Genomic DNA, 26,546 nt, shown 5'->3' with positions numbered 1-26,546 from the left:
ACCACCCCCCTTCCCCCCACACTCCCCCTCCTTTCACTCTCACTTTCCCCTTCCCCATCACCCACCTTTCCCTCCCTCCCCCACTCCCTCCCCCCACTCTCCCCTTTTCCCTGACCCTCACAGCCCCCCTTCCCTCCCACCCCACTCTCTCTTCCCCCATCACCACCCCCCACACCCCCTCTCCTCTCCCTTCTCCCTCACCCCCTCCCTCCTCCCCACCCCCTCCCTCCTCCCCACCCCCTCCCTCTTCCCCCACCCCCTCCTCCCCTTTCACTCTCACTGTCCCCTTCCCCCCCACTCTTCCCTGACCCCCACTGTCCCCTTCCCCCCACCCCCACTCACTGCTCCTCCCACCCCCACTCTCTACCCCCCCCCCACCACCGGAGTCTACTTGATTAAAAAAAAAAATCATTTTTCAGGAAGTGATTATTGTGGTCAAAGCCAGCAGGCCACCTTCTGGAACTGTCGCAGTGGTTTTAGTGAAGGTGGGACTACTAGAGTCGGGCGGGGCCGTTCTGGGAGCGTCGGGAGGGGAGAGGCGGGAGGCGCGCAGTCTGAAGTCGCGACGTGCCGTCGGTGGCAGCGGCCCTCGTCGACGCCGCCATCGGTGGAAGGGGGGACTCGAGGACGCTGTGGCGTGGGTTGAAGGGACGGATGAGCGGACCATCAGTCCGACCATCTCCCTCCTGCTCGGGAGACAGTGTCCTCCGGGTGTGGGAGACTGAGGAGAGGGGAGGCGGTGATTACGGGCGGGCGGGCGGCTCCGCAAACGGCGTCCATCTTGTGTGTGCAAGTGAGGAGAGGCCGTGCCGTCAGACGCACAGCAACTTGGAAAAATGTGTTGAGAAATGAAAGTTTGAAAGTTAAAAATGTCTGTAACTTAAAAGATATACGACCAATGACAATTAAGCTCTCGCGGGCCACATAAAATGACGTGGCGGGCCACATTCGGCCCGCGGGCCTTGTGTTTGACACCTGTGTCTTAAGTAATTCCAACATCCAACAGGTCAGCTAATTGTACCGTGAAGGCAGTTTTGTGACCGAGCTTCGTATTCCACTCTGCCATGAAGAAACCGAATGCCAAAAGGTAAATCGAATGCAAAAGTAAATATTGAAGCCCAAACACCAATACAGTACCAATGGACTTTCAAACCAAAGCAAATAAACTGCGTCATCGTACCACAGAATTATATTTTCATTTCAATTTGTCTGCTTAAATCTACCTTCTTCACAGCACTTTGCTGTCCGACTATCAGTTAAATTTACAACTCTAAACAAGTAACAATCATGGCTCACCAAAGTCCAGATTCATCCTCAAAAAGCACTGGTATACTTTAATACCCAAATCTTTACTAGGGTGGGCAGCAGTAGAGTTGCTGCCTTACAGCGCCAGAGACACATGTTCAACCTTGACTACAGGTGCTCTCTGTACAGAGTTCCTGTACGTTCTCTGTACCTTCTCCCTGTGACTGCACGGGTTTTCTCCAGGTGCTCTGGTTTCCTCCCACACTCCAAATACATACAGATTTGCAGGTTAAATGACTTCTGTAAAATTGTAAATGGTCCCCAATGTGTTGGATTGTCCCTAGTATCTGCGGTGATCACTGGTCGGCACGGACTCAGTGGGCTGAAGGGCCTGTTTCCGTTCTGTATCTCTGAAGTCTAAAGTCCGAAGTAAAGATTGTTCACCAGAATTTCAAAATGCAGCTAAACCAAGAACATTTCCTAACAAAATACCCTTGTGTGTTATTAGTCAAAGCAGGAAACAGGCTAACATTGAATTGAAATGAAGCTAATTACATTGCGGACTTGGGATTGAGAAAGAAACAGATTTGTGGTAAATACACAATAAGTATGGTACTATTAAAAGGGTTAGGTGATGATATAAATCTTTTTTTTTATTGGTGCAATTTGGTGTTCAGGATCAAACATCAATTGGCAAACTGCAATTAGGATTGATTACCTTAAATGGGAACACACATTTCCATGTAATTGAGTGGTATTTGAAATGCATCGCAGTAATTCCCCTAGGCTACTTAGAAGGCATCTCCCAAGATTGTGAACTCATTAAGGCTTGCAAGAGGCCTCAAGTGCACTGCAATTCCACCATCCACACCTTTCCGTCTAAGTTGCACACCAGTCGGATTGTGGGAGTACCTTCACTAAAACCACTGCGACAGTTCCAGAAGGTGGCCTGCTGGCTTTGACCACAATAATCACTTCCTGAAAAATGATTTTTTTTTTTAATCAAGTAGACTTTTAAAGAGGAATCTGCATTTGAGTGATGTTTGAAGTTCAAAGTGTGTTAAAGTGAAGACCAGATCAGCAATTGTACGGTGTTTGTGAGTGCAGTAAATGGTTGTAAGAATGGTGAGGTGCTCTGCTTTGAAGACTTGACATGTTTTACCCAATCATAAGAATTCAGGTCAAATTTACGAGCTGCAGTGTCAGAATGGAGGTGAATGTCACCTCCCAATAAAGAGGAAGGCATGGAGAAGCTGAGAAGAGTAAATATGATAGGAAGTAGAGTTGTATGGGGTATGGTACCTTACGATAAATCTGACCTTACCTCAAATCTGACAACACTGAAAAAATCATTCATGCATTCATTTCCTCCCGCTTAGACTACTGCAACTCCCTATATACTGGGATCAGTCAATCTTCCCTGTCCCGCCTACAATTGGTCCAAAACGCCGCAGCGAGATTCCTGACGCGTACCCGTAAAAGGGAGCACATCACCCCGATCCTGGCCTCTCTCCACTGGCTCCCAGTAAGGTACAGAATCAATTTCAAGCTCCTCCTAATCACATATAAAGCCCTAAACGGGCTTGCCCCCCCCTTCTATCCCACCACTCTATCTCCAGGTCCCACAGGTCGGCCGATATGTGGCTACTCACTATCCCGTGGTCTAGGCTTAAGCTCAGGGTTGACCGCGCTTTTGCGGTTGCAGCTCCAAGACTGTGGAACAGCATCCCTCTCCCCATCAGAACTGCCCCCTCCATCGACTCCTTTAAGTCCAGGCTCGAAACCTATTTCTACTCCCTAGCGTTTGAGGCCCTCTGAGGGGGCGCTGTGAACTGTTTATGTATTGTCCTGTTATGTTTATGTGCCATTTAGTTGTTCGTTTATTAGTACCTGAACTGATGTACAGCACTTTGGTCAACGTGGGTTGTGTTTAAATGTGCTATGCAAATAAAATTGACTTGACTTGACTTGACGATGCAAGTTTTTTTGACTGGTATCAAGAGTTCTGAAGCGTTAATCCAGAAGCATGAGTTTGCTGGCAGTGGGGGAATTCAGATTCAAGAAATTCAATACGATCTTGGAGTTAACGCTAATCGTTGTCAGGTTGATTATGGAACTGTTGGACTGTCGTTAAAAAGTCACCTGGTTCACGAATGTCCTTCAGGAAGAAAATCGTTCATTCTGACCTAGTCTGGCCATCATGTACCTATGGACCCGCACTGTGGATGGCTCGTGTCTGTCCCCCCAGGTTGTGAGTCAATCATTGCCAGCGACAACTGCATTTCATAAACATATGGGTATTTTTGGAATGCACCTTGGGGAAGATTGGGGAAATCACGGGAAAATGAAGTGCATGTGGAGCAGTTGACAATGCACTGGTACCAGAAGAATGCGCCCCCCCCCCCCCCCCCCCCCCCCCAATTTTGATGATCAGAGGAATTTAGTGGCTGTAGATATAGAGTCATGGAGCCTTCCCAATAGGGGTAACATCATCTTCCCAATAGGGGTAACATCATCAATAGGGGTAACATCACCTTCCCAATAGGGGTAACATCACCTTCCCAATAGGGGTAACATCATCAATAGGGGTAACATCACCTTCCCAATAGGGGTGACATCATCTGAATGAGGTGTTCAGAATTAGACATTTGAGGAAAATATGCAGAACTTTTTTTTTTTTTTAATTCTATTTTTTTTTTTTTTTTCCAGTTCCATACATTCCGCAATGATACACATTCTCATTCACCTTAAACCCTCCTTAGTTAACAAATACTGCATATCCCAAAATAAAGCATACCACAGCTATTGGAAGCACTACAAGGATGGGTAATGACTTACTGGACATTTGATCATATCCAAAACTTAACTACACACAAAAACAAAAACAAAAACAACTAAAACCAACATTTGGGGTATACCTCTATAATATTTCATCACTACTTCTGGAGCGGTATGAAATCAAGGAAAATGAGATAGGACACGGAAGTAGGATACAAAGATCCGCTTTAAACGAATGATGGCCGTACGGGCATGATGTACAACATCCATTTTTCCCACCTTTTCAAAAATATTCCCTGTTGCAATCTTAAAGCAAAAGTTATCCTTTCCATTATAAAAATATCATATACAATGTTAATCCAGTCATCCACATTAGGTTTTCCAGGTTTCAACCACTTCCTAGTAATAGCTTTCCTGCTGGCAGCACTTAAGATCTGGAAAAGATACTTATCTTTAATAGAAGCATTTTGTACTGGTAAAGCACCAAAATATAAAAACTCAAATTTAAATGGAATATCCATATAAAAAACTTTTTGTAAAACTTTATGAATCTCCTGCCAAAATGGGATCACTGATACACAAGACCAAAATATGTGAAAATGGTTTGCCTCAAGGCACCCACATTGTTGCCAGCATGAAGAAGAATTTGTGTAATGCCTTTTTTGAACTGGTGTAATAAAAAACCTAATAAGGGTTTTCCAGCAAAACACCCGCCAAACATTTGAACTTGAAGTTTTCCATTGTATCTCACATATGCTCTCCCAGGTTTCTTCCTTTAGAACCAGATTACCTTCCCTTTCCCATTTCTGTTTTACATACAGTGAGTTGCCTTTTCTCTGCCGTAAACCCTTGTATAATTTTGAGATGGTTTTCTGTTTTGAGCCTCCATGGTAAGCATCAATAAATACATTTAACAAAATATTATCCCATTTTACTTCTGCACATTCCTTTTGTATTTGATCTATATAATGGCGAATTTGAAGGTATCTATAGAAATCATCATTATTCAAACCAAATTGCCTCTTCAGATTCTCAAAGCTGTTCATAGACCCCTTATGTAAAAATGCAATATGATGTCAAACCTTGAGAACTCCATCTTTTAAAACTAGTGTCCTGTCTTTTTGGTACAAAATCTGGATCAAACGTGCACCATCTCAAAACCTTCACAGCATCCCTCAGATGATTTTGGGTAACGACCTTATTCCATACCCTAAGTGATAATCGAATCCATGAGTTTCCCAAATTAATTAACTTATTTGTTAACTCCTTATCTCCGATTGCAGCCTGAATCGGAAATTCCTCTGTTATAGCAATCTCAATCTCCTTCCATCTAGCACAATAGTCGGGGTTGCACCAATAAATTAATGTTCTCAGCTGAGCAGCTGCATAATAGTCTTTCAAACACGGGAGTGCAACCCCACCTTTATTTTTGGTCAGTTGTAACCCCTGGTATCTGATTCTTGGTCTTTGTCCCTGCCAAATATACCTCGAGATATGTTTATCCCATTCTTGAAATTGTTGGTCTGATATATCTAGTGGAAGTGATTGAAAGAGATACAACAGCCTCGGTAACATAACCATTTTGACCGATTCAATACAAGATCCAAAATTAAGATAAGGTATTAGGTCCCACCTCCTAATGTCTTCCCTGATCTTATTGTTCAATGGGAGGTAGTTAAGCAAGTGCAGTTTAGTCAGATCTATTGGAATGTTTATTCCCAGATATCTCATGGATTCAGCATCCCACCTCAAGTTAAACTTTTCCCTTACTTTTACTGAGGGGCTATATTTGAAACTAAGAATTTGTGTTTTTATAACATTTAACTTATAGCCAGAGAAGGATCCATATTGTTCCAAAACATGAAATAACTGTAACAAAGACTGTTCAGGGTCTGACAAATACACCAATACGTCATCGGCAAATAAGGAAATCTTTTGTTCCCCTCCTTTCATTACTATTCCTTTGATATTATTATTCTGGATAATCCACTGACTCAAAGGTTCAATAAAAACCGCAAATAAAAGGGGGCTGATTGGACATCCCTGTCTTGTTCCTCTTTCTAGCAAAAATGGTTTTGAAACTACTCCGTTAATTTTAATTCTTGCACTTGGGCTATCATAAAGAGCCTGTATTGTTTTAATAAAAGTATTGTGAAATCCAAATCTATCTAAAGCTCTAAGCAAAAAAGACCAATTTACACAATCAAAAGCTTTTTCAGCATCTAACCCAACTAGGACTGCTTCTAAGTTAAATTTTGTTATGTGGTCAATTATGTGCAATGTCCTTCTAATGTTGTCTTGGGTTTGTCTCCCTCGAACAAACCCTGTCCGATCCAGGCTAATAATTTGTGGTAGCAAACACTAATCGTTTGGCTAGTATGTGAGTAAAAAATTTGTAATCCTGGTTGAGTACGCTCACTGGCCTAAAATTACTGCATACAGATTTATCTTTTCCCTCTTTTGGAATCAATGAGATTACTGCCTCCTTCCAGGAGGGGGGTATTACGTTCTCTTTGAGAACCCAATTGAAAGTACGTTGTAACGTAGGGACCAATGAGTCCACCATTACCCGGTACCATTCTGAAGGGAACCCGTCTGGGCCCGGGGCCTTATTTGGTTTAAGATGTACTATAGCAGACCTAACTTCTTTCTCTGTTATTGCAGCTACAACTTACTCTGTTCACTGGTCAATTTTGGCAAATGAATCTCCTTAAAGAAATCCTCCATTTTCTCCCCACTGATTTGAGGTTGTAAATATAATCTTTTGAAATATATATCAAAACAATTTTGTATTTCCTTCAATTTATAGTGTGTAAAATTAGTTACAGGGTGTTTTATTTTATGAATTGTATTCTCTGCCTGTTGTTTTTATAGTTTATAGGCTAATAATTTACTGGCTTTTCCTCCCCCATCATAATATTTCTGTTTTACAAAAATCAACTTTTTTCTATCTCTTTTGTATAAATATCATTTATTTCATTCTTCTACTTCACAAGTAGTTCTCGGATTTTTTGATCATTTGTATCCTTATGGTTTTGTTCCAGTTGTTTCAGTTCCACTTGCAGCCGCTCAAACTTTTCATGTCTAGCTTTCTTTATGTGAGCACTGTATCCTATTATCTTGCCCCGAAGCACCTCTTTACATGCATCCCACAGTATCAGAGGTGAAACTTCGTCATTGTCATTTAGTTCCAGATACTCTGTAATATCGTTCTTAATCTGTTCTTTCATATGAGTCAGTACATATGTATTTAATCTCCATAAAGTGTCTCTTTGATACCGATCAAGAAGTAGTTTTAAATACACAGGACTATGATCTGAAAGGTCCATGCTCCCCACCTCGCAGCCTACAACCCAATGAAGGTCTTTTCCAAAGGTAAGAAAATAATCAATCCGAGAATATGCCAAATGTGGATTAGAAAAATATGTGTAGTCTCGTTTTGACAAATTTAGTTCTCTCCATACATCAATTAATCCAATATCATTCATTGCCAAATTAATTTTTTTATTTATCAATTTCAGCTGAGCTATATGAACATTTGAAGAGTCCAGTTTAGGATTTAATCTAACATTAAGATCCCCCCCACAGATTAATACTCCCTGGGTTTCAGATATTATCAAATCAAACACTTGTTTAAAAAATTTCCAATCCGAGTTGGGAGGAGCGTAAATATTTAACAGAGTAACCAATGAGCTCTTTTTTAAAGAAAAGTGCATACAGTTCTGTTGAACTGGAAGGAAACAAAAGTCATGCCTATGTTTAATTTTCAAACAAGAAATTGTCAACAAAAGTGGCAAAGGACAACAGTAGAGGTATCACAATAACTGAAGTATCAATTGGGGAATCCTCTGTACTATTGGGGTGTCAACGATACTGACCCAACAAAGGGGGGTGTGAGGGGGATGTGTTTGGGTGTTTAAGGGGGTGGGTGGCGTATCGTTCTTCTGTCCTGGTTCTGCCAGTAAAAAAATATCACTGCATATACCAGTGCCAGTTTCTGCTCTGGTTACCATCCCCAGAATCTGAACCAGATTGGACAGGAAAGCTCAAAGGTGCTCACCTCTTGACACCCCAAAGCCTTTCCAACAGCTCCAAGACAGAATACTCTCAGATCCCCTCAGTGTTTCAGCTCCAACAACTCACAAGAAGCTCAAAAACCACCCATGGCAATGGATGGTCCTGGTTGTTGAAAAAAAGACACAAAGTGCTGGACCAACTCAACGGGTCAGAGAGCATCTCCGGGGAACACGGGTAGATGACTTTTCTGGTCTTTTGACGGGCATCCCATCAACCACCTAAACATTCACTTTATGCTCCAACAGTGCATAGACACAAAATGCTGGAGTAACTCAACAGGTCAGGCAGCATCTCTGGAGAAAAGGAATAGGTGACGTTTCGGATCCAGACCATTCTTTAGACGTCTTGACCCAAAAAGTCACCTATTCCTTTTCTCCAGAGATGCTGCCTGACCCGTTTGAGTCTATCTTTGGTGAAAACCAGCATCTGCAGTTCCAACTGATACACTCTCATGGCACATTGTGGCCAGTGCATGTATCACCTACATAATGCACTGCAATTGGTTGCCCAGCCTACCCCTACCATTCCTGCCCTTGAACACCAAGAAGGACAATGGAGGCAAGGCAGGTGCATGAGAACGCCGCCACCTGTAGGCTGGGCAGGGAAATTATGGCAGAGGTGGGATAGAAGGTATAGAGCGTAGTCCATAGGAGAAGGGGAGTAAAGGATAGGCATGAAGAGAATAACGACAAAGTGAGTAAGTGCACAACAACATGGCAAATGGAATACAGTGTGGGGAGAACAATCAGAAATGATGAGACATTGGGAAGCTATGGCACCCATGTGTCTAGTAAATGCAGTTGCTCCAGATAGTTAGGAAAACAAATAGTGGGTTACCTTTTATTTGTGAATGATTTAATACACGATTAAAGATGCCTTATTGTTGTTGCATCTGGTAATATGTGATTGATGTGTACGAGGGAGTGCTGAGATGATTCATAAGCCGGAGGAATCTGGGTTAGAATACCCGTTATACTGTACGAGGGTGTGTGGAATTTAAAAAAAGACTTCATTGAAACATAAAACATTTTTAATGAGCTTTGAGGGGGTAGATCAATTAAGATGTTTTTCCTGAAAGTCTAGATCCGAATATCAGTTTCATAGGAAAGGCGATTCGATCAGAGTTCAATGAGTGTGTATGCAATTCACCACACTCTATCTAAGAGTTGCAACTTCGGGTGTAGAGAACAGATTAGTCATGGTCTTGATGGATGACTGAACAGGTTCAAAATGTCTCGTGATCTAGGGAAACTGCTATTTTTGAACTTATGTTTAAAAACTGTAAAATGTGTAAGTTTGCAATGAATCTTTGCTAACTTGTAAGCTTACGACAATATCCAGTTGAATTGCATTCATCTGCACATGCCACATGGTTCGCTTCTAATCTTTTAAAGAGGATGTTTTATTTACTTTGTACAATTAGTGTAATGTTAATAGACAATAGGTGCAGGAGGAGGCCATTCGGCCCTTCGAGCCAGCACCGCCATTCAATGTGATCATGGCTGATCATTCTCAATCAGTACCCCGTTCCTGCCTTCTCCCCATACCCCCTGACTCCGCTATCCTTACGAGCTCTATCCAGTTCTCTCTTGAATGCATTCAGAGAATTGGTCTCCACTGCCTTCTGAGGCAGAGAATTCCACAGATTCACAACTCTCTGACTGAAAAGGTTTTTCCTCATCTCAGTTCTAAATGGCCTACCCCTTATTCTTAAACTGTGGCCCCTTGTTCTGGACTCCCCCAACATTGGGAACCTGTTTCCTGCCTCTAACGTGTCCAACCCCTTAATAATCTTGTACGTTTCGATAAGATCTCCTCTCATCCTTCTAAATTCCAGAATTGTTAAGAATTGAACATATACTACCTGAATAAAAGGTTATGGGATCAATGTAGCTTTTGAACACTATGAACTACAACTGACGTCAGAGGAGGACTCGCTCACCGTGAACTGATGACAGAGGACCTGCCTGGTTGGTCCGGCTCGCCCACCGCGGTCTCCGAATCGACCCCGCGCCACCGCCGTCGATGGAAGCAGTGCCACAAAGAGTGAGGAGGGATCGAGAGCGCGGTGAACCGCCAAGAACAAAGGGGGACCGGCTTGGGAGGTGTGGGGGTGGGGAGGGGGGGGAGAGGTGTGGGGGGGGGGGGGGGCAGGCAGTAGTTCCAACTATTCAGTACTTTTGTAACTTTGTCGGTGTCAACACGTGGCAACACTTGAGTACTGCCTAGGTTGTACGGAAAGCAAAGCTTTTCACTGTACCTAGGTACATGTAACAATAACGTGTCATTCATTCAAACTATAAACTACGGACTCTCTGGGTTGCACTCAGGACTTTGCTTTGTTTTTGCACTATATCGCGCTTTTTATTGAACTTTTTTTGTTTGTCTGTTGTGTTATTTACTGTATACTATGTTTAGAAAAGTGCTGCTGTTGCTAGATAAGAATTTGATTTTTATTGCTCTGGGACATATGACAATAAAACATTTTTTGATGGGACTCTCTTGAGATTATGGGAGATAAGAAGAGTTTAATTGAAAATTCTGAAGAGATTTTGTTTGCAAGAGGGATTTGGTGATTTTTACATTGGCTGTGGCAATGAGAATGTAAAAGTTTGTGGTTGATATCATCGTGTTGGGCTGCTTCTCAGACACTGACGAGACAGAGTAAAAGAAAAAGAGAGCTTAATAATATGGTGTCAAGACTGAAACCTCTCCCTCAATTCCACCTGCATTCCGTCCTCTTCAATTCTTTTGTCACACACCTTCAGTCTCTGACCTTTGTCCAACCATTTTCCTATCAAACTCCCCTCCCCCCCCTGACATGCATTCACACATTGCTTACCAGGCTTTGTCCTGCCCCTCCTCTCTTCCATCTGCTTAGCCCAAAATAACCACTTATGGGGTGTTTGCACAGTAATCAACCAGAACCAGAACCACCTCAACAGCATCAATCGGAACAAGGGTCCCAGCCTGAAACTTCACCTATCCATATTTTCCAGAGATGCTGCCTGAAAGCTACTCAAGTTACTCCAACATTTTGTGTGTTTGTTTTTGTAAACCGGCATCTGGAGTTCCTTGTGTCTGCAATGAAAGCCTTACTTGCTGCAGCTTTACAGGCAATTTTTTAAATACTTTCTCTGGCTGTATTCTACACTCCATTTCCTTTCTCTTTCACATTTTCTGTTGTACTTATTTGTGATACAATATGCCTGGATAGCATGCAAAGTTTCAAAAATATATATCTTGGTGTGAGTGACAATCATAAACCAGTAACAATAAACCAGCTTTATTTGTCATCCAAATTGGACGAAATTCAGTCATCCACAGTCCAACAATAAAAGCATTAAATAGGCATTAAAATTACACAACCCCAAAAACACATAAAAAAAGAAACATCCATCAAAGAAACATCCATCACAGTGAATCTCCTCCAGTCCTCTCCTCACTGTGATGGAAGGCCACAATGTCTTTCCCTTCTCCTGCCGTCCTCTCCCGCAGTCAGGCTGTTGTGGTTGCAGGCCGCGCCGGACGGTCCGCAGCGGCCCGAGCATAAGGCGAGTCGCAGCCGCTCCCGCAGCCTCCGAAGACGGCCGGCTCCGCTGATGATAAGTCCGATCCGGGGCGGGCGAACACGCTGCCGCTGTTGCTGCACGTCGGGGCGGTCGTGGCTCCCGACATTGAAGCCCCCGCCCAGCAGAGAAAAATCCTGCGGCCTATTTTAGGCCGCGCCGGATGGTGAAATGTCCGCGATCCAAGCCCCACAATCCGGGGCGGGCGAACACGCTGCCGCTGCCGGAGCTCCTGATGTCGGCATCCATGCGGCCCGAGCCTAAGGCGAGTCGCAGCCGCTCCCGCAGCCTCCGAAGACGGCCGGCTCCGCTGATGGTAAGTCCGGTCCGTGGCCTCTGCGAACCAGAGCCCTGGAGGCCGCCAGCTCCAGGAGTTGGGCCGATGGTAGGCCGCAGCGGGAACGGAGACAACACCCAGAAAACAAAGGTCGGGTCTCCGTTCGGAAGGGACACCTATTTACAATTTTACAGTTCCCCCCCTCCCCCCCACACATAGTACACAAACACAAAAACACGATATCACAACTACAATTAAGACAAAAAAACACAAAGACAAATGGACCGCAGGTAAGCCGCAGCTGCTATGGCAGCGCCGCCATATAACAATTACAGCACGGAAACAGGCCCGTTCGGCCCTACCAGTCCACGCCGACCACTTTCTCTGACCTAGTCTCATCTACCTGCTCTCAGACCATAACCCTCCAATCCCCTCCCATCCATATACCTATCCAATTTACTCTTAAATAATAAAATCGAGCCTGCCTCCACCACTTCCACCGGAAGCTCATTCCACACAGCCACCACCCTCTGAGTAAAGAAGTTACCCCTCATGTTACCCCTAAACTTTTGTCCCTTAATTCTGAAGTTATGTCCCCTTGTTGGAATCTTACCCACTCTCAAAGGGAAAAGCCTACCCACGTCAACTCTGTCCGTCCCTCTTAAAATTTAAAAAACCTCTATCAAGTCCCCCCTCAACCTTCTACGCTCCAAAGAATAAAGACCCAACCTGTTCAACCTCTATCTGTATCTTAAGTGCTGAAACCCAGGCAACATTCTAGTAAATCTCCTCTGTACCCTCTCCATTTTGTCGACATCCTTCCTATAATTTGGCGACCAGAACTGCAAACCATACTCCAGATTCGGCCTCACCAATGCCCTATACAATTTCAACATTACATCGCAACTTGTATATTCGATGCTCTGATTTATAAAGGCAAGCATACCAAACGCCTTCTTCACCACCCTATCCACATGAGATTCCACCTTCAGGGAACAATGCACAATTATTCCCAGATCCCTCTGTTCCACTGCATTCCTCAATTCCCTACCATTTACCCTGTACGTCCTATTTTGATTTGTCCTACCAAAATGCAGCACCTCACACTTATCAGCATTAAACTCCATCTGCCATCTTTCAGCCCACCCTTCCAAAAGGCCAAAGTCTCTCTGTAGACTTTGAAAATCTACTTCATTATTAACTACACCACCTATCTTAGTATCATCTGCATACTTACTAATCCAATTTGCCACACCATCATCCAGATCATTAATGTAAATGACAAACAATAGTGGACCCAACACAGATCCTTGGGGTACTCCACTAGACACTGGCCTCCAACCTGACATACAGTTGTCAACCATTACGCTCTGGTATCTCTCATTCAGCCATTGTTGAATCCATCTTGCAACCTCACTATTAATACCTAACGATTTAACCTTCTTAATCAACCTTCCATGTGGAACCTTGTCAAATGCCTTACTGAAGTCCATATAGACAACATCCACAGCCTTGCCCTTATCAATTTCCCTGGTAACCTCTTCAAAAAATTGAAGAAGATTAGTCAAACATGACCTTCCAGGCACAAATCCATGTTGACTGTTTCTAATCAGGCCTTGTTTATCCATGTGATTATATATATTGTCCCTAAGTATCTTTTCCATTAATTTTCCCACCACAGACGTCAAACTAACAGGTCTATAATTGCTAGGTTTACTTTTAGAACCTTTTTTAAACAAAGGCACAACATGCGCAATGTGCCAATCTTCCGGCACCATCCCCGTTTCTAATGACGTTTGAAATATTTCCGTCATAGCCCCTGCTATTTCTGCACTAACTTCCCTCAATGTCCTAGGGAATATCCTATCAGGACCTGGAGACTTATCCACTTTTATATTTTTCAAAAGTGTCCGTACCTCCTCCAGATGTCAATCCAGGCTCTAAGCTCATCCACCTTTCTTACAATGCTCCTAGCATTAAAATATACATATTTAAGGGACCCATCATTTCTTATTCTCAGTTTATTTCTTTTCACTTCTTTCTCTCCTACATATTGGGTCTGAGTGTTTCCCTTATCTGCCTGCTGCCTCACACACTGCCTATTAGCTATCTGTGTTTGAGTCCCTCCCCCTAACCGTACTAGTTTAAAGTCTCCGCAATTACCTTAGCAAATCTCCCCACCAGGATATTGGTTCCCCTCAGGTTCAGATGCAACCCGTCCTTTTTGTACAGGTCATACTTCCCCCAGAAGAGGTCCCAATGATCCAGAAACTTGAATCCCTGCTCCCTGCACCAATCCCTCAGCCACGTATTTATCCTCCACCTCACTCCATTCCTATTCTCACTATCGCGTGGCACAGGCAGTAAGCCTGAGATTATCACTTTGGAAGTCCTTTTTTTTAACTCTCTTCCTAGCCCCCTAAATTATCCTTTCAGGACCTCTTCCTTTATCCTACCTATATTGTTGGTACCTATATGTACCACGACCTCTGGCTCCTCTCCCTCCCTTTTCAGGATATCTTGGACACGTTCAGATACATCCCGGACTCTGGCACCAGGGAGGCAAACTACCATCCGGGTCTCCAGACTGCGTCCACAGAATCGCCTATCTGACCCCCTCACTATAGAGTCCCCTATCACTATCGCTCTCTTCTTCCTTTCCCTACCCTTCTGAGCAACAGGGCCGGACTCCGTGCCAGAGGCCCGGGCGCCGTCGCTGCCCCCAGGTAGGCTGTACTCCCCAACAGTACCTAAACAGGAGTATTTATTGCCATGGGGTACATCCACTGGGGTACTCTCTAGTCCCTGCCTCTGCTCCTTGCCCCCCCTAACCGTGACCCACTTGTCTACCTACCGTGGTCTTGGAGTGACCACCTCTCTATAACTCCTCTCTATAACCTCCTCACTCTCCCTGACCAGACGGAGGTCATCAATCTGCCGCTCCAGGTTCCTAATATGGTCCCTTAGGAGCCCCATCTCGTCGCACCTGGCGCAGATGTGGATGTCTGGAAGAATATCAGACTCCCAGATACCCCACATCCGATACCCAGAACAATAAACTGCCCTAGCACTCATACTCCCCCTTAACTGGGAACGTTGCAGAGTGGTCTGCTCCAACCGCTCCAACGCCTCTGTAAGAACAAAGCCCCGTGCTCGGTTTCCAAAAAACTACCGCCCGGCCGCTGCTCCAACCGCTCCAACCGCCCACCCAAAAGAACTGAGTGATCTCCTGGGAGAGGCGAAAAACCGGATAAAAAACCCTGGCCAATTTGGGGGAAAAAAATCCGGGAAATTCCTCTCCGACCCCAAGCTAGGCGATCGAAACTTGTCCGGGAGATCACACAGGTCTTACTCCTTACTATCCCCACACAATACCATGGTCTCTGCTCTCTCTCACACGCACACACACGCACACTGATTGCTGCTGCTGCTGATTGCTACTGCTGCTGCTGCTGATTGCTACAGCTGCGACTGCTGCTGCTGATTGGAGTGTGGTCTCTGCTGCTGCTGATTGTGTTGCACAATCAATGCATCAATTCAAGGCAGAGCAGATTTCAGGAAGATGTGAACCTGTGGTACATGCACCAATGAAACAAACTTAAAATCATAGAGTTATACAGCATGGAGACAGGCCCTTTGGCCTAACTTGCCCAGGTGGACCCAGATACCCCATCTGTACTAGTGCCACTTGCCTACATTTGGCCCATATCCTTCTAAACCTATCGTATCAGTCTGAAGAAAGATCTCGACCCGAAACGTCACCCATTCCTTCTCTCCCGAGATGCTGCCTGACCTGCTGAGTTACTCCAGCATTTTATGAATAAATACCTTCGATTTGTACCAGCATCTGCAGTTATTTTCTTATATTACATAAACCTATCCTATCCATGTACCTGTCCAAATGACTTTAAAATGTTTAGTACCTGCTTCAACTACCTCTTCCAGCAGCTCATTCCAGATCCCTGCCACCCTTGGTGTAAAAAAGTTGACTCTCAAGTTTGTAGCGACCATAGGGATTGGTCCTGAGAGTCGAACCCTCGGATTGGCCAGCTAGGTCAGGTGGTGGTTTTGGCGCCCAAAACCAGTCAGTGGGAAGAGAACTTCGAAGCGAACAGTTTGATTTAAGTTCCTATTAAATCTTTCCCCCTCACTTTAAACCTATATCCCCTGGCTCTTGATTCCCCTGTTCTGGGTAGAAAGACACTGTGCAATTACTCTTTCTATTCCTCTCCTGAGCTTATATATCTCTATAAGATTACCCATCATCTTCCTTAGCCCCAAGGAATAAACTACCCTGCTTGAACTCTCCATACAGCTCAGTCTTTCGAGTCCTGGCAACTTCCTTGTAAATCGTCTTTGCACCCTTTTCAACTTAACAACATTTACAATGTCTTGTAAAACTGTAACATGATCTCCCAACTTCTATACTCAATACTCTGATTGACGAAGGCCAAAATGCCAATAGCCTTCCTGACTACCCTATCTACCTGTGACACCACATTCAAAGAAATATGTATAGAAACATAGAAAATAGGTGCAGGAGTAGGCCATTCGGCCCTTCGAGCCTGCACCGCCATTCAATATGACCATGGCTGATCATCCAGCTCAGTAACCTGTACCTGCCTTCTCTCCATACCCCCTGATCCCTTTAGCCACAAGGGATTTCTAGGTCCCTCTGCTCTACAACACACCCCAGAGCCCTGCCAGTCACTGTGTAGGCCCTGCCCTAGTTAGACTTCCCAAAATACAATACCTCAATTTCTCAGTATTAAATTCCATGAACCATTCCTCAGTCGACCTGCCCAATTTTTGACAATCATCTTAACTGTCTACAATACCACCCACTTTAGTGTCATCTGCAAACTTACTATTCATGCCTTGTATGTTCTCATCTAAATAATTGATACAGATGACAAACAACAGTGGGCACCGTACCAAATCCCAAGGCACACCACTAGTCACAGGCCTTCAGTCTGAAAAGCAACCTTCCACTACCACCCCATGCTTCTTTCTATGCATTTGGCTAGTTCTCCTTGGACCCCAAGCGATTTAACCTTCCAGAGCAACCTACCATTCAGAACCTTCCATGATCTTCCTTCTAAGAGGTCTACAGCCCTGTCATGATCAACATTTTTGGTCACATCTTTAAAAACCCCAATCATCTTGCACGTACAAAATCATGATGGTTCTCCATCATCAGCCTTTGTCCATTAAATGCATGTATATCTTATCCTTCAGAATACTCTCTCGTAGCTTCTGACCACAGAAGTTCGAATCACTGGTCTGCAGTTCCCAGCCTTTTCCCTGTAGCCCGTCTTAATAGAGGCATAACATTTGCCACCCTCCATTCATATGACACCTCATCCTTATTTAATTATGACCCATAAATCTCAGCCTGCACACCTGCAATTTCCTTTCTAGCTTACCAGTGTTCTCAGATATACCTAATCAGGAACTACCTGCATATGCCTTAGGACCTTCAGCATTCCTCGAACATAATGCTGATTGCTCTTCAAGACACTTCCATTAACTGCTCCATCTTGTACATGAACAAAGAACAGCATATTTATGCAACATACATTTAAACTCTGAGATTACTATAGGAATATGGATAGGATATGTGAATGCCATGGGAGACAGACAAACCCACGAGTAAAGATTACCATTAATGTAAATTACCATTGGATACCATGGAAGAATTAGCAATAATACTCAACAATGGAGAATGCCTCCAAGTAATATAAGAACCAGGGAGTCAGATGCAGCCACAAAACAAATGGAGGATGCAAAGTCACCATCCACATGGTTTTAGGTATACTTTCTTCAAACATGTGTCTGCTTGTTTATAACTGTCTTTATAATGATCTTTTTTTAAAAAAGTTAACTAATTCGAAAGAAGACACTTCTTTGTCTGCTTGACCTCTCCCCTATAGCTCAAGCCCTAGAGAGCTGGCACCATCCTCGCAAAATCTTCTCTGCACCCTTTGCAACTTAAAACATCTTTCCTATAAAAGATGACCAAAACTGAACACAATACTCCAATGTCTTGTACAACTGTAACATAAATTTGTGGAATTCTCTGCCACAGAAGGCAGTAGAGGCCAAGTCAAGTCAAGTCAAGTCAAGTCAAATTTATTTGTCACATACACATACTCGATGTGCAGTGAAATGAAAGTGGCAATGCCTGCGGGTTGTGCACAAAAAGAATTACAGTTACAGCATATAAATAAAGTTAATAAGTTACTAAACATAGCACAAAAAGTGTCGACTGGATGAATTTAAAAGAGCTCTAGGGGCTGGCAGAATCAAGGGATATGGGGAGAAGGCAGGCACAGGTTACTGATTGTGGATGATCAGCCATGATCACAATGAATGGCAGTGCTGACTCGAAGGGCCAATGGTCTCATCCTGCACCTATTTTCTATGTTTCTATGACCGCCCAACCTCTATAACAGGGAGATCATGTTACAATGACACAATGTAAGGAATTATGTGCATTCCTGAATCCCTCTGTTCTACGACACTATCCAGAGCCCTGTCAATCACTATGTCAGGTACGGTGAGATAGCATCACTGGAGAACATGGATAGGTGATGTTTTGGGCCGGAACCCTTCTTCAGACTGGAGAAGGACCCCCAACCCGAAATGTTAGTCCAGCACTTTGTGTCTTTTTTGGTTCCTTGTTTCCACAATTAATTCTAAAGCTTGACACAAAACGAGTAACGCAGCAGGTCAGGCAACATTTCCAGAGAAAATGAGTAGATGACAAAGGGTTCCAACCTGAAATGTCATCTCTTCCTTTTCTCTGGAAATGCTGCCTGACCCACTGAGTTATTCCAGCGATTTGTGTCTATCTTTGGTACAAATCAGCATCTGCATTTCCTTCCAACTCATTCTAATGCTTTCTCTCCTCGCGTTGGTTTGCCCCAGAAATCATTTTAAAGCCAAACACAATGCATCATAAAGGGGACAAGAAGTCAACAACTGTTTCCTCTGCAAACATTCAAAGTTTGATTTTGTGCCCATCCTTTGGTTTAAAAAAAAATCAATTCTATGAGCCATGTCATTGCTTCTATGAGCTTGGAGTCTGATAATTCCCGTAACCAGATCTCAGTCGCCAATTAGATGATTATTCTCATATGATAGCTGGAGGTTTAGGGATCCTTGACATAGAAACATAGAAACATAGAAAATAGGTGCAGGAGTAGGCCATTCGGCCCTTCGAGCCGCACCGCCATTCAATATGATCATGGCTGATCATTCAGCTCAGTAGCCTGTACCTGCCTTCTCTCCATACCCCCTGATCCCTTTAGCAAAAAGGGCCACATCTAACTCCCTCTTAAATATAGCCAATGAACTGGCCTCAACTACCTTCTGTGGCAGAGAATTCCACAGACTCACCACTCTCTGTGTGAAGAAATGTTTTCTCATCTCAGTCCTAAAAGACTTCCCCTTATCCTTAAGCTGTGACCCCTGGTTCTGGACTCCCCCAACATCGGGAACAATTTTCCCGCATCTAGCCTCTCCAACCCCTTAAGAATTTTATATGTTTCTATAAGATCCCCCCTCAGTCTTCTAAATTCCAGCGAGTACAAGCCCAGTCTATCTAGTTTTTCCTCATATGTAAGTCCCGCCATCCCAGGGATCAATCTGGTGAACCTTCTCTGTACTCCCTCTAAGGCAAGAACGTCTTTCCTCAGGTTAGGAGACCAAAACTGCACACAATACTCCAGGTGCGGTCTCACCAAGGCTGGGAAGAGGAAGTGGGAGAAAAAAAAACCCACATTCACTAATACGAGTTTCCCTTTGGACAGTAAACCAGAATTGGGAAGCAGAACGTCTCTACTCTGTATGTGGGAGGCACATAAAGATGGGAACAGCAACTACAAATGAAAGCTTGACTCCACCTTATTGCAGTACAACAATTTATTTTATATAAACTGTAATGATGCTGGATGCGAGAAAGGAAAGTTTTGTTACCTTTTGGGTATAGCAACGAGAGTTTTGACCACCTTCTGACATTCTGATGAATTTGGTTCCTTCAGATCGGTCAACTTCTGTTTTTTGATTCTAAAATAAAAAGAGTTAAAATCTGCCTTTGTGAAAATGTATGAGAAAAGTTGAGCAATAAAACCACTATTTGTGTACTGATATTGCTAATCACCCAAAACCGTAATTATTTTGTCTTTCACCCATTACTCCTTGTTGATCTACATTAGCTTCTTCTTAAATAACACTTAAGAGTCATAGAGTGATACAGTGTGGAAACAGGCCCTTCAGCTCAACTTGCTCACACCGGCCAACATGTCCCATCTACACTATCCCCACCTGCCTGCGCTTGGTCCATATCCCTCCAAACTTCAGTGTACCCGTCTAATTGCTTCTTAAGCATAGCCATTATCCCAGCCCCAATTACATCCTCCGGCAACTCGTTCCAGACACCCACCACCCTTTGTATGAAAAAAATGACCCCTCAGATTCTTATAAAATCTATCCCTCTTCACCTTAAACCTATGCTCTCTGATTCTCTATTCCCCAACTCTCGGCAAGACTCTGATCTATTCCTCTCTTGATTTTATATATCTTCATAAGATCACCCCTCATCCTCCTGCGCTCCAGGGCATCCTGCTCAACCTCTCCCTACAGCTCATACCCCCGAGTCCTAGCAACATCCTTGTAAATCTTCTCTGCACCATTTCTAACTTAACAACATCTTTCCTATAACATGGTGCCCAGAACTGAAGACAATACTCCAAATGCGGCCTCACCAATGTCTTATATACTCCAACATGACCTCCTAACCTCTACACACAATACTCTAACTGACGAAGGCAAATGTGCCAAAAGCCTTTTTGACCACCACATCTACCTGTGACACCACCTTCAAGCATCTCTTGCGCTTCTCTATAAAGGGCCTGTCCCACTTAGGCGATTTTAAGGCGACTGCCGGTGACTAGGCTGTCTCTGAACGTTGACCGGGGTGTCGCGGGCATGATCGTGAGGAGTCTTCAATGAATCGTAGTGGATCTCGGCGCATCGCAGAAAAGTTTTCCAGATAGAAATTTCTCGGCGACAGCTGGCTTGTCGCCAGGTACCGTAGCTTATTGCGGGCACTGTCGCATGCTGTCCCCAGGTTTGCTAGGTTGTCGCAGATGCATTTAGAAGCACATAATATTAAATTAAGAAAAGGCATTTGAAGATACCAGAAGATAGTTTTGTTTAACCAATTTATTTACCGTCAGGACATTTGACAGGTAGATTGGGGGTGACAGTTTGACGGTCAGGTAAACGTGGGAATTTTGCGATGTTTCCGAAGACGGTGTAATCTCTTAGCCTGGTGCTAGTAACTTGTATCGACCTGACTTGGCATTGTTGTGGTCATTGTCATAGGGTAAAATAAAATTTGACAGTCGCCAGCAGTCGCCTTAAAAATTGCGTAACTGGGACAGGCCCTTAACTCTCAAAGATAACTGGGTCTCCAATTCTGGTCCCTTAAACATCCCATATTTAATCCCTCCACTAATTGCGGTCATGTCTTCAGCTGCTACTGCTCCAGATTCTGGAATACCCTTCTTAATCTTATTCATCTCTCAATCTTCATATTCTTCAAGATTCACGTTAAAATCTAATTCTTTGGGGAAACATTTGTTTGTTACCCTGTAATTTCTTTAGAATAACTTGGTGCTAAATTTTGTTTGGTAAAATTCCTGTGATGAAACTGGAGGTATTTTATTTTGAAAGGTACTGTATTTCTCTCTCAGATACACAAGAAATGACAAAGAAACGACTGGATGAGTTAATAATCATTGCAAAAGTTCACAAGCATTGTGTTACCCGTCACATTGGATGCTGCCATTATCATTAGTCAAATTTGACTTAAAGTCGTAGAATCACACAGTACTGAAACAGGCCCTTTAGCCCAACCTGCCCATGCCAACCAAGATGCCTCATATTAGCTTGTCCCATTTGCCCACATTTGGCTCATATCCTTCCAAACCATGTGCATCAGCGGGTCAGGCAGCATCTCTGGAGAAAAGGAATAGGAGACATTTTGGGTCAAGACCCTTCTTCAGACAGTCAGGGGAGAGGGAAATGAGACATATGAACAGGTACATAGAACAAATGAATGAAAGATATGCAAAAAGCAACATTGAGCAAGGAAAGGCGAGGGCCACTATTGTCCATTGCTGCCTATGGGGAAGGTGGTAATGAGTGATACAGACAGTGAAACTCAACAGAACGACAGTGAAACTAATACAATGACTAAGGTGGGGGATGGATGGAGAGAGAGGGGATGCAATAGTTACTTGAAGTTAGAGAAAGTTACACTGGGTTGTAATCTGCCCATGCGAAATATGGGGTGCTGTTCCTCCAATTTGCATTGGTCTCACTCTGACAGTGGAGAAGGACAAGGACAGAAAGGTCAGTGTGGGAATGGGAAGAGGAGTTAAAGTGTTAGGGAACAGGGAGATTGCGTAGGCCAGGGTGGACCGAGTGAAGTTGTTCAACGAGTTACTCCAGCTTTTTGTGTCCATCTTCAGTATAAACCAGTCTGCAGTACCCTCCTGCACAACCATGTACATGTCCATCCTTCCAAATGTCTTCCAAATGTTGTTACTTTACCTGCTTTAACCACTTTCTCTGGCCACTTGTGCATCTGCCCACCACCCTCTGTGTGAGAAAACTGCCTATCCCCTCTCACCTTAAACCTATGCCCTCCATTTCTTGATTCTCCTCGCCTGGGAAATAGATTCCGTGCATTCACAATATCTTATACATCTCAATAGATCACGGATAGACACAAAATGCAGGAGTAGCTCAACGGGACTGGCAGAGAAGGAATGGGTGACGTTTCAGGTCTTCAGACTGATGTCAGGGGAGAGGGTGGTACGGAGATAAAATTTAGTCGGAGACAGTAAGACTGGTAGGAGAACTGGGAAGGGGGAAGGGATGGAGAGAGAGAGGGAAAGCAAGTGCTACTTGAAGTTAGAGAAGTCAATGTTCATACCCTTGGGGTGTAAACTACCCAAGCGAAATATGAGGTACTGTTCCTCCAATTTGCTACCACAATAGATCACAGGTTCGATCCTGACCACGGGTTTATACATTCTCCCTGTGACCATGTGGGTTTTCTCCGGGTGCTCCAGTTTCCCCCCACACTCCAAAGAGGTGCAGGTTTGTAGGTTAATTGGCTTCAGTAAAAATTGTAAATTGTAAGTTGTCCATCGTGTGTAGGATAGTGTTAGTGTATGGGATAATCGCTGGTTGGCGGAAACTCAGTGAGCCGAAAGGCTTTTTTTCCACCCTGTATCTCTAAAGGGTCAGTTCCCTCAGTCTCCTGTGCTCCAGGGAATAAAGTCCAAGCCTGCCCAACCTCTCACTATGGTTTTACTGTGAAGGACCTGCCATGGGTTGACTTTCCAAAATGCAACACCTTACTGTGTGAATTAAACTTAATTTCCCATTACTTGGTCTACTTGCCCAGCTGATCAAGATCCCCTGTAATGTCCGATAACCACCTTCACTGTCTACCGCCATACTGCCTGTTTTAGTATCATCTTTCTTGTACATTATCGTCCAAATAGCTGGTTTAGATGATAAACAGCACATATCCCTGGGGCACACAACTGGTCACAGTCATTAGCTATCCCTAATCAACGCTTGTGTCTCCAAAGAGTTGGAGGGATATGGGCCAGGCACAAGAAAGAGTGATCAGCTCAGGAAAAGCATATCGGACGGCATGGACCAGTTGAGCTGAATGGCTCACTTTCGTGTTGTACACCTCCAAACAATCATTTCTATCAGAAGAACAACTAAACATTGCTTCAAGCGATTCACAATGAATATTAAGCTTCAGGAAAAAAAGGCAGAAAAAGAGTCGAAGAAAAACGAAACCAAATTCAATAAAGCTCATTCAAACAACTCGTTCACAAGGAAATTAAACGCGGACTCAACGCGGTCAAGTCAAATTACTTTTGTGGTGACGTAACAGTTTTCTTTAATCCCCGTAGCAATATAATGGTGAGTACATTGGTTTTCGTATCAAATTACCCTCACGCATGCTGGAAAAAAGCTCTTTTTTTTTTGCAAAGAATATAATCCAAACCTGTGATAATTCTTATAATTTGTCTTCCTCCCTTTTCCCATCCAAGAGACGTAACCGAAGCAAAATATAGACATGAGCACAATAAAGGCGTACAACGTCTTAAGGTGCATGGCTGGTCCTTCAACGAACAGAGAGGACGGAACTATACTTTTCAGAACTTGTCTCTGTCTGTTATACGTATAGCTTTAAAGTCCAAATCCTCAAGTGATCCCGCCCAGCGACTCCACCCCCTCATCACACATGTCACGGTTCTCCTGTTAATTTCATATCATCGATGCGTTCATATTCTGGATTTCCTCTTCTCTATTCACAGCGGCATATTATATTTTTGCAGGTAGTTGGATAAAAGTTGCTAAATGATATTAAGATCAACTGCAAGCAACGCTCTCCGCGCCGCTATTAATCGCCAGTCTGCTTTCAAATTGCTTAAACCAATGCATTGTTCAGAGCCCCAACACTCCTCGGATGGTCAGTTGGGGACCACACATACCTTCTCAAGTTGACCGACCAGATCGACCACTTTTGGACTGCAGTGGAATGAATGTTCGTTCTTCCACACTGTTTGGGCTAATTGTACACTGCTGAGGGCGTGTGCACGGACATGCCTTTTGATTCTGTATTCTCGGGTTTTGTTTAAGGTTATTTTTTGTTTTCAATTAGGATTTTTTTACAACAAATTCATGGGCTCCTCTATGTCCTCGTAATAGGTTCATGAGGGGCAACTTTTTACACAAAGGGTGTTGGTATTATGGAACAAGCTGCCGGTGCAGGTAGTTGAGGCAGGTACTATCGCAACGTTCAAACATTTATTTTTGACAGGTACGTAGATAGAATAGGTTTAGAGGTATATGGGGCAAACGCAAGTATGTGGGAATAGTGCAGATGGGGCATGTTGGTCAGTGTGGGCAAGGTGGGCTGAAGGGCTTGTTTCCACACTGATTTCGTTTAGTTTATTGTGCCAAGGTACAGTGAAAAGCGATGCTCTGCGCGCCGGTATAAATCGCCAGTCTGCTTTCAAATTGCTTAAACCAATGCATTGTTCAGAGCTCCAACATTCCCCGGATCGTCAGATGGGGACCACACATACCTTCTTAAGTTGACCGACCAGATCGACCACTCTTGGACTGCAGTGGAAAGAATGTTCGTTCTTCCACACAGTTGGGCTAATTGTACAATGCTGAGGGTGTGTGCACGGACATGCTTTTTGATTTTGTCTTGGGTTTTGTTTAAGGTTATTTTCTGTTTTCAATTAGAATTTTTTTACAACAAATTCATGGGCTCCTCTATGTCCTCGTTCCTCATAATAGGTACGTGGGGGGGGGGGGGGGGGCAACCTTTTACACAAATGGTGTTGGTATTATGGAACAAGCTGCCGGTGTAGGTAGTCGAGGCAAGTACTATCACAACGTTCAAACATTTTTTTGGACAGGTACATGGATAGGATAGGTTTAGAGGGATATGGGGCAAACACAAGTAGGTGGGACTTGTGTAGATGGGGCATGTTGGTCGGTGTGGGCAAGTTGGGCTGAAGGGCATGTTTCCATACTGTATTTAGTTTCGTTTATGGTATCAAGGTACAGTGAAAAGCTTTCATTGTATGCTATCCAGTCAGCAGAAAGACAATACGTGATTACAATCCATCCATTTACATGATAAGAGAATGACATTTAGTGCAAGGTAAAGCCAGCAAAGTCCGATCAAGGATAGTCCGAGGGTCACCAAAGAGGTAGATAGTAGTTCAGCAAGACTCTGGTTGTGGTAGAATGATTCAGTTGCCTGATAACAGCTGGGAAGAAATTGTCCTTGAATCTGGAGGTGTGCACTTTCACACTTCTATACCTCTTGCCTGATAGGCGAGGGGAGAGTGGCCAGGTGCGACTTGTCCTTGATTACACTGCTGGCCTTGCCGAGGCAGTATAAGGTATAAATGGAGTCAATACAAGGGAGGTTGGTTTGTGTGATGGTCTGTGCTGCGTCCACAATTTTCTGCAATTTCCTGCAGTCTTGGATGGAGCTGTTCCCAAACCATGCTGTAATGTATCCTGATAAATTGCTTTCTATGGTGCATCTGTAGAGGTTGGTGAGAGTTGTAGGGGACAGGCTTAACTTCCTAAGCCTTCTAAGGAAGTAGAGGCATTGGTGTGCTTTCTTTGTCATTGCTTCAATATGGGTGGTCCAGGAAAGGTTGTTGTTGGTGATTCTGAAGAAGGGTCTCGACCCGAAACGTCACCCATTCCTTCTCTCCCGAGATGCTGCCTGACCTGCTGAGTTACTCCAGCATTTTGTGAATAAATCGATTTGTACCAGCATCTGCAGTTATTTTCTTATACTAAAGGTTGTTGGTGATATTTACTCGTCGGAATTTCAAGTTGCACCATCAATGCAAACTGGGGTATGTGGACCGCTTCGCTTCCTGAAGTCAATCACTATCTCCTTTTTCTTGCTGACATTGAGAGAAAGGTTGTTGTCTCGACACCAGGCCACGAGGTTCTCA

General features: G+C 43.9%; 1 protein-coding gene across 1 annotated transcript in view; it reads right to left on the bottom strand.

Moving 5' to 3' along the window:
* The window catches only part of LOC144590436 (alpha-2,8-sialyltransferase 8F-like), an 89,132-nt gene extending 64,970 nt beyond the window's left edge, over positions 1-24,162 (bottom strand). Inside the window, exons 1-2 of the mRNA XM_078395049.1 lie at positions 24,053-24,162; positions 19,927-20,016 (exon numbers count right to left, since the gene is read on the bottom strand). Of these exons, the coding sequence (XP_078251175.1) occupies positions 19,927-20,016; positions 24,053-24,162 (200 nt within the window). The remainder of the gene's footprint in view (positions 1-19,926; positions 20,017-24,052) is intronic.
* Positions 24,163-26,546: the final 2,384 nt, after the last annotated feature.

The sequence above is a fragment of the Rhinoraja longicauda genome, unplaced genomic scaffold (assembly GCF_053455715.1).
Source record: "Rhinoraja longicauda isolate Sanriku21f unplaced genomic scaffold, sRhiLon1.1 Scf000187, whole genome shotgun sequence".
NCBI classification, from domain to species: Eukaryota; Metazoa; Chordata; class Chondrichthyes; order Rajiformes; family Arhynchobatidae; genus Rhinoraja; species Rhinoraja longicauda.
This window is presented reverse-complemented; position numbering and strand designations above follow the sequence as displayed.